The 9,272-nt window shown below is 43.3% G+C and overlaps 1 protein-coding gene across 1 annotated transcript; it reads right to left on the bottom strand.

Moving 5' to 3' along the window:
- Window positions 1–2,438: 2,438 nt before the first annotated feature.
- On the bottom strand, window positions 2,439–8,090 carry BGLAP (bone gamma-carboxyglutamate protein). Its single transcript, XM_010165813.1, has 4 exons — window positions 8,024–8,090; window positions 6,222–6,257; window positions 4,143–4,212; window positions 2,439–2,568 (listed from the first exon to the last, which is right to left on the bottom strand). The coding sequence occupies exons 1-4, from the start codon at window positions 8,088–8,090 to the stop codon at window positions 2,439–2,441; spliced, it is 303 nt and encodes a 100-aa protein (XP_010164115.1).
- Window positions 8,091–9,272: the final 1,182 nt, after the last annotated feature.

Genomic DNA, 9,272 nt, shown 5'->3' with positions numbered 1-9,272 from the left:
AGGAATTTGACAATCAGGATGAACAGCCCCACTAGAATGTCAGTGCAGCTGCACATAATCCAGTTGCAGATTATGACACTGGTCTGTTTTTCCCTTCTGGCCTCTTAATATCTGTTGTAGGACGAAGTGAATGAGGAAGAAAGCCCACTGGATTTACATTTTCAAATGCTTCAGAGGGAACCTAGTGCACTGTTTAGCGCATGGCGGTGAACCTAATGGCCATAAGATGGCAGCAAAGGATCTGTAGTGGTACTTAAATCGGCACTGAGCAAATGGAAATCGAGCTTCTTCACTCCAGCAGTAAATTTATAATCTGATCTGTGCACTCAGATCCCCAAAGGCCGGAATGACTTCAGCCCGTACAGCGATCTGGTGACACAGAGCAAATTACATGATCAAGGCCTTTGTGTGTAACTTGCCAGAAAAAATATTTACCGAAAGGGAGAGAAAAATACAAAACAGAAAGATGTAAATATAGAAAGGAAGCTTGATTTTCTTTTTTAGCAAACAAAATCATACAACAACAACAAAACCTCTATCTTTTTAGTACAGCAGATATTAGGATTTCACTAATCTCTCTAGTATTTTTCCAAGCAAAATTTTCACTGCTTTCAATGATTACTTTGTTCATTTTTACTAGATGGTGTTCAGATGAAAGTTTTGCTGTGAGCAGTGAAGCCCCATCGGTTTATGCCAATAGGGGAACCAGTCTCAGGTGCTTGACCAAGACAAGCAGAGGTACTTATTAGCTGTCTTCTTGGCCAAGGTCAGCATAGCCAGTGCAAGTCATAGCAGCCTGCCAACAAGAGATGCTCACATTCACACTGTCAGCCATCTCTACGGACTTATCCTGTGTCCTCACTTCAGGGCAAGGTCTTTCAGAGAAATGCTGAACTCAGTAGATAGTGAATCAGGAAAAGCCTGGCCCTCTCCCTCACGGTCACCGTGTACTGACCTGAATTTCAATGTAGTCACTTCTGATTCACACTGGGGCACAGGAGGGGAGAAGGAAACCTCATGCACCTGGGTCCTGCTCTTCAGAGTTCACAGGATCAGGCTTTATCTTCTAGGCATCCCTAACTGCAGATAAAGATTGTACAGAGGAACAGAGAGAAGCACACCAGCCTGCTTTACATAATCAGTATTTATTGCAAACAGCAGCTGTGAATGGCTGCACCAGCTTACAGGCAACTGGAGAAATTCAGTCTTTCTCAGTCTTCCGAATGTCAGCAGTCCCTGACCTCAGAGATGGGATCTGCCATCTACCTCTCAGGGAAGGAAAGCTGACAGAGCACATCAAAAGAGGCTATGCAGAAGGCTGCTGTGGTATAATATTCATACCAGAGGACAGAATTAAGTAGTGCAGAGCAAAGAGGATAGGTATATAAATAGACACACTTTTGTGTATATATATATGTATATATATGAGACAGATACAAGTTGTCTTGAAAAAAACAAATGCTGACTCAACTTCAAGTCGCCCTTGAACTGATGTTGGTTTTGTTTATTTCATAAAGTTTATTGCTTTTTTTTTCTTTGATTTTTTGGAGCTGTTTAGACACTTTTATTTTCAAGCATAAATGCTAAAGCATCAGAGAGGAAGAGGTTATTATTTTGTTCTGCTTGTGTATATTCAGTTTCACCAGAAAACCATTGTAACAAAAACAAGAGACTCCCAAGTTACTTTTTACAGCCATTCATTGAATGCAACACAGAAATAGAAGGGCTCATCTAAAAGGACTCCTTAAACACACCTTTTGGGATTTATCTGTTGTTGCTATATAAACAAATTTTGTGACAGAATAATCAGAAGAGTGTACCAGAAACTGATTTCTGGCTATGTAATAGTATTTCCACACTTCCATCTTTACAAAAAGATCCTACATGGCACATATTTAGGGTGATTTTACACCTGAAAATACTGAACCTTCCCAGTCATTGTACCAGGAGGCAACCATTCTACCTTCTTCCCAGTGAGCATCTCAGGACCAGATCCATCACATTTACACACATTGTGACATTCTCTTTCTATAATCCTCCTGAATTTTGTAGAAGAGGACAAAACGTTTTGTCATGGTTTTTTAAGGCATACTATATATTGATTTTCTCAGGAGGAATCACAATTTTTTCACCTACTGCATCATGGGGATTCAAATGGAAGGAGGTAAGACAAGAGTCTTCTCAATCATTTCTGGTGAAGCCAAAAATACCACAAGAGATAACTGAAGAGAAACATTTTTGATGAAAGGAAGAAAGCTAATGCAAGCTCAGTAAGTGGGATAATTTTTGCCTTGGTATTCCAGCTGGCTAGGGAGACAACAGAAGGTGGCCCCAGTCACCCTCTGTTTTTCTTCCCTCCTTCCCACCCACAGCCTTCTTTCTCCTGGGAGGGTTCAAAAGTGGTCTCAAGCAAAATGAGTGAAGTGACCATCCCATCCTTAGTATCTCCCAAAGAAATAGTTGTAGGCCATGTAAAATCCTATTTGGTCAGAGAGATGGTCACAAGGTGGGTAGTTTTCACAACGCTCATGCATCTGCTCCATTGGACTTTTGTAATACTCAAAGTACCTGGAGTAGACAAAGAGAGAGATGCCATTCTGTAGGTTCTGTTCATGTGGTTGGAGAGGTTTCAAACCTGTGACACTAACAGGAAAAGAGTGATTCTCCAGGGTGCCCCAACAGAGGATTTCTCTTGATAAGTTAAACATCTGCTTACATGGGGATAGACTACTTGATTAATATTGGGAAAAATTGGAACTGAACCCTACTTAAAGCAATAGTTCTTGAGGTTTTATCATCAAAGTGGACCACAGAAGCAGTTAGTGTTGGGGTTTTTTTTGTCCTCGACCTCATTCCATCTACCCAGGAATCATTGTTGTTGTTGATATTTATTTATTTATTACCTGCTTACCTGGTTATTTGCTCCTAGTTTCTGTTCACTTTTCCACTATCCACTGTTTTCCTTTATCTTAAGCATTTTCCTCTAATCATCCTCACTTCTGTTGTTGACAGCATCGCTATCCTCACTCAGCTTTTCTTTTGCCAGGCTAAGCAAGCCTGAATCTTTTAGTATCAGCTATACACTCTGGATGCCCTTCTCAACTCCTATTACAGGTTAGGATAGTCCTTTGTGATGACTGTACACAATGCTACAGGAGAAGTTCCACTGGTATCTCCTTAATTGTTACTTTATTTCTGTATTGTATGTACCCTGCAGCATCCTTGAATTCCATTTGTTTTATCCATATTTCCGGACTAACCTTACCTCGTTAACAAATCATACCCTGAGCTGTCTGCCTATCTCAGTCCTTCCTGATTAATGCTTATAGCAGAAGCTACTTTTATGATGCCCCACTTGTGAGGGGATAGTCAGTACAGTTGCTGCTATTGAATTTCAACTTGTCTTTAGTCACTGCGGGTTTCAACATCAGCCAGATCCTCTACTACAATACTCTGAATATCTCTTCCAGAGATGAGGTCTCCCAGTGTTCTATTGTATAAAAAAACAGTATTATCTTTCCAACTCAAAGATGGATTGAATAAATATTCTTTTTGCACAGGCCTAGATGAGACAGTGGTTTAACAACCTCTTCCAGGTTATATATGTGAAGAACATAATTCTTGGATAACCTCAAATTTCTCCAAATGTTTATAGTTAGGATTTCTCCAAATCTTTGTGCCTGGGATTGCTGCACAAATGGCTGTATGATCTACAGCTTCAGAAGGAACAGCCATTCTGATCTAGCCTCATGCCTGTAACAGAGCTGCACTTCTTTTGCAGGGAGTCAGAAGCAATGACCAAGGAACTGTGATGTTCATTATCCTGGAAACTGGCTCTGAAGACCCTGCAGATTAGAGCAGCTTCTAACTTGCATCTTGCTGTCCCTGTGGCTAGCCCAGGCAGCTAGTACTGTCTTCCTCCCTGGGAGGAATATCAGAGTCCAGCTCTCAAAAGGGTATTTATGAAAAAAAGAATCATTTATCTATCAGTAAGTGTCTCCTACAGCCTTTTTGCTTCAATGCATGAAGGTAATAACATAAATGTACAACAAATTAATGCCTTGTCATGTCCTGTTGCCTTCCCACCCCCTTGTCAGGACTGGTCCCAAATCCAGCTCTCAGCCTGACTCATCAGTTGTTACCGTTCATACAGGCTGGATCTCTTCTGCCTCTTCATAAACTCGTTGGCAACTTCTTTTTTAATCACAATGCCTACCAAGAGAGGACACAGCACATTAGAGATGTTAGGGCCACAGTCTATGAAAAACAGAGACCAGTCTAACCTCTGAAAATGGACAGTCTATTAGCTTCACAAGCAGATGGCTGCCACAAACCATTCTAATTACCCATTAATCTCTCCCCACTCCACTGTCCACTCAAAGCCCAACAGCTAGGCACCCTCCTCACTCCAACCTGCACATCTACATGGAGCAAGGGTCTTTTTCATCATAAACTCCATTCCCTTATCACACAGCATGATCTGAGTCCACAGCAAACGTGCAGAAGGCAAAGTCATGACAGCGTAAAATATGAATAAGGAGCAAATGAAGGGAATGGCACCATCTCTCCCTAGCCCACTTAACTTTAGAGTCTTGGATTCTATATCTTGCCTTAGACTGAGAGTGATGTGGGATACCAGCCACCAGACCTTAAATGTGCTTCTAATGAGCCATAAGCAACAAGCGGCAGGTGGTAATACCAGTGCTCACATGTGCAGAGTTCCCTGAAAGGTGAAGGGTATAAATAATCATGGTGAATGTTACCTACAGAGAAATACATTCAGGAGGTGTGAAGATCCTGGTGTTCAGGACTTGGAGAACATGAAAGGTCTCTCTGCCATGACAGCATTGGTGCCTGGTCTCCACTAACACTGTGTCAGAGCAGTTGCTTATTTGCTCCCTTGGATTTGTGGTTGTGCAAGCACTGGGGTGCTGTGGAGCACCCCACAAACAGCAGGTAAACCATGTCATACCTCCACTCCCAGCCAAGGCTCAGCCCAGCCCAGCCTCTCCCTGCAGGACAGACTTGCACCAGCAGAGGTGTGCACAGATGCCGGCACACCAGCAACACAAGCAGCTGCAACATCAATAGACATTTCATCAGAAGAACTGTCTCTGGAGGAAAGCAGTTTCTAAGACCTCTGCTTGAGGGGAGAAGGTGGGGTTTGTGCCCTTTCCTCATCATCATTTCTGACAGGAAACTGGACCCCAGATTGCTAGAGAGGGGGCACCTCTCACCCTCTGAACAGAATCATAGTCAATCTCTAGCAATCTGGGGTCCAGTCTGGATCAAAATATTGCCTATACAGAAACTGCCAGTTAATAAGCTGCCAGAAACCAGCACCTCTCCCTAAACACTCATTTATTTTTTTTTCTTTCCCCAATCTGTGTTTGCATTGGCTCACTAGAGAAATACCGGCTTTCATGCTCCTCAGCAGCAATGTTACCCTTTAAGGTGAGAAAGGAGAGACAAGGGAGAATGAAAGGGATTTTCCATACAGATTTCTGCCAGGATCAGCTTGCTGCAAAAGCTGTGAACATCCCAAGCTGTGCAAATCCCTATCTCCCAGGTGACCTGACAGGAAGAACTGCAGCCCTCAGGAGCAGCCAAGGAAGGCACTTGCTTTCAGGCTTTCCAGGTTGTGGGATTTGGCAGGGATGTCACAGCCTAGTGCTATGTGGCACCAAATCTTTCTGCTCTGTGATCCTGCACCAGACTGATGGCTCAGGAGATCCGAAAGATCAGTGTCTGGAGGCCCTGAGGCAGGTTCTGTTCTCAGCAGCCTGGGGACTTTGGATAGGTCTCTGAGGCCAGCTCAGAGAAGCAGGGAGACTGGCCATGTTGCTCCACCCACATCACCCTGTTTCATAGAGGGCAGATGCATCCAGCTGCTAACAACCTGCAGGACTCATGTCTTGCCTGGGGACTGCTCAAGGGTTGTGGAGATGCAGGCTGTGGCACTAGCACACCCGGAGTGATGCTGGGCTGCCGGTGCAGGGAGGCTGACCTCCCTGGTGGCTCTTGCCCCCGAGGCTGTGAAAGGCAGCCCCTCTGTTTGCTGCAGGTGCTCCTGCACCTCAGGGACTAAACCACTGAGGGAGTAAAAAGGGAGCACCTAGAGGGACTCAGCATGGTTCTTGTTCATCCCTTGAACCTGTCAAAGGGAAGAAGGGAGGCAGATGCAGGAGAATGGAGCTGAGCATCTGTCACAACATACTCACTGGCAGAGCTGGAAGATCCTAAGGAGTCTTTGGGATCTGGAAGACAGACAGACAGAAAAGAGGTTGCTTATGAGTCCTCCTCCTCTGCTTCACTCTGTAACTGAATGCCCAGTTCCCCCCACTTTCCCAGAAGGTTTGTTCCTCACAAAAAGGGTTTTACCAATACTTACCATTTAGAAATAGACTTCCCCACAACAGCAAAATCCACCCATTATGCCTGGATTTGTTTAATTTAAACTTCCTCTGAGACAGATTAAATGACACAGTAAACATATAACAACTGTGGAAGCTGAAGGAAGACCTTTTTCTTTCTCCCTCCCCACCCTTGCTAAGACTAGGGACAGCTAGAGCTAGGGGACCATTTGAGCAAAACCCCAAATTTGGACAGAACCTGAAGACAGCGGAGCATCTCCTCTATCTTTGGAAAGAGAGGTTTCCTTAACTCTAGGGAGAAATCACAAGCCATTGACAAGGAGGAGAAATAGGGCCAAAAATTAGGAACAACTCTCTCCTCACAGCTTTTTGGCTCAAGGTTGAGGCTCACCAGCCCTCCCAAGAGGAATTTACACACTGTATTTCTTTGTTCAGTCCTAATCTTAATCCTTAATGCTCCCTGAAAACACCCAAGGAAAGCGTCCTCTAAGAGTCATGGAAGGTCTCCTAATCTTGGTTCTCCCACACTGCCCTATTTCAGAATTTTTTCTTCCACTATTTCACCATACTTTTTATCAACACTGTCAGCTCCACCCAAGACACCAGATATTTGGCATAAGTGTATTTCTGGGCAGAAAGAGGACTCTAGAGACCAAAAAATAACAACTGTGCTTAAACAAAAACTTGGTGTGAAAAGGGTTGTGTGTAGTTCTATTTATAAGCAATGTATACATTCCTTGGATTTTAAAAATAATAAAATTAGAAGTTACTCCAAGGCCACTAAGTATACGGGAACATAGTAATGACTAAAAAAAAGAAAATCTATACTCAAGAGTGAAAAAGTGAGAGTCTGACAGAAGGAAAATACTGATTAAACAAAATACGTTTGCTAGTATTGAATTGTGACATATCTGATGTCAAGGACTGAATGAAATTTAACTCTGAATGAGATAATACAGGAAAAGACAAAGCTCCTTCCTGCTCAGCTTCTCTTTTCCTGCTGTAAAGCAAAAACACTTGTTTTTCTGATCTTTTCCCCCTTCCTTCTCTCTTCATCAGCTATGGAGCTGTCACTACATTACATCTCTTTATCATGAAGTCACCATTGCTAAATCACCCTCAAATGTGATATGCTCTTATTTCAGTGGGAAGACTTTATTTTTTGTAACCAACAGGAGGCCTTTTTCCCTCCAGAAGTTCTCCACATCCCACATTTCTCTGTAGGTAAAGGCTGGACTCGATGCCTGTCTCTGTGATCCTACAGCACTCCAGGGCTGGCAGGCACAATCTCTCTCCCTGTGGTCGACACAAACCCGCCTGCAGCTCAGCCCTTTTACTCAAAAGTGAGCCTCCAGCATACCTTTGCTAGTTCACTTAAATGCTAAACTCATTTAATGCTTAAACATATTAAAATGTTTGAATTTTCTGCTGTAATTCAATGGTGCAATTTGAGGGCAGCAGTTGTTGACCAGTGGAAAAAAGTGACCAGCAAAAGATGAAGCTCTCTATCCCAAGCCCTCTCTCATCCATGATGCTGTTGCCCAAAGAAGACCTCCCCCCAAAGCTGAACACCTCTGACGGGAGGCTGGCAGCAAGCTGCAGGGTTGAGCAGCTCTCCCAGGAGCCTTCCCGGGAACACATCCCCTTACCTTTTTCACAACAGCAGAGTGCTGCCAGGACCAGAGTCATGATCAGCAGTGCCAGCAGAGTCCTCATATCTTCTTTGGCTGCACTAGTCTCTCTAATCTCAGAGCTTTCCTGGAGGTTATTGAAGTTCTCTGGAGCTTGCTTTCGGGCAGCAGTTTATATCCTGTGATCGCCTGGAGAGATTGGGGCTCTGGCTTGTGTTCCTGTGTCTGAGCTCCAAAACAAAGCCTGTCCTTTGGGCCAGGAGATGTCAGATCCTGGCAGCCATTTTGACATCCATCTCAGGACTTGTGGCATTTCCAGAAGATTTTGTCTGAGGTTTTAAATGGGACTGTCGAAGAAAAACAACTGGATTAAAAAAACAGTTTTATTGTAAACATGAAAGTCATCAGCTTCTTGCTGGAAAGCCAGGGGAGAGAAAAGCACATCCTCAAGTACAGCAGCTTCTTTTGTGTGATGGAGCTCTCTCATGTGGAAAATCAAATGAGACAGGACCCAATCAGACAGGTCATCAAACCACTTCAGAGAGCTGAGACTTTTACACTGTTGGTATCTTTGGTAGTTACTCTGGGAGAGGGTCTTTCTTTTTTTCTTCTTGGAAATCTTCCTAGTATGGAGGCTATTAGTTTGGCTTATTTTGTCTAAAAATCAAATAAACCTTGAAACTCCAAAAGTGTTTGATTCTTCAGGATTTGAGTGGCTGTGGTTGCTTGGTACGTCAAGAGCCCTGCATGGGCTTCTCTACAGCCTATCTACCAATAACCCCATACTCCTCAAACCCACCAGCCAGGTTCCCAAAGCCCTGTCCCAAACGCAGCACATGGATCACATTTTCCTCCACTTCACATCCAGTCCTCCTCGGCCCCACATGTGGGGTTACAGAATTAAAGCCTAAAAGGCTCCCAAGGGCAGTCGGAGCCAGTAGGGGTTGTGCCAATCCCTAGAAACACTTTATTCTAGTTTTAAAAAATTTCAGGATTAAAAAAAAAAAAAGTAACTTCTACAGTCCAAGAAAGACTGAATATACTAACAACTTCCAGCAAAAGTATCTTAAACATCAACAGTTAAAAAAAAAAAATCTAAAAATAATAGGTATTCTAGGAAAGTTATGTCTCCAAAATAAAACTTGAAAGAATATAAATATACAATTCTAGTAATCCAAACAACTTTACTGCTATTCCCAACTTTTCCCAAGCTTTCTAACCAGCATGTGGCCTCTTAAACATGTTTGGTTATTGCTTACACTAATGA

This window comes from Antrostomus carolinensis, unplaced genomic scaffold, assembly GCF_000700745.2.
Source record: "Antrostomus carolinensis isolate BGI_N321 unplaced genomic scaffold, ASM70074v2 scaffold27140, whole genome shotgun sequence".
In the NCBI taxonomy this organism is placed as follows: Eukaryota; Metazoa; Chordata; class Aves; order Caprimulgiformes; family Caprimulgidae; genus Antrostomus; species Antrostomus carolinensis.
This window is presented reverse-complemented; position numbering and strand designations above follow the sequence as displayed.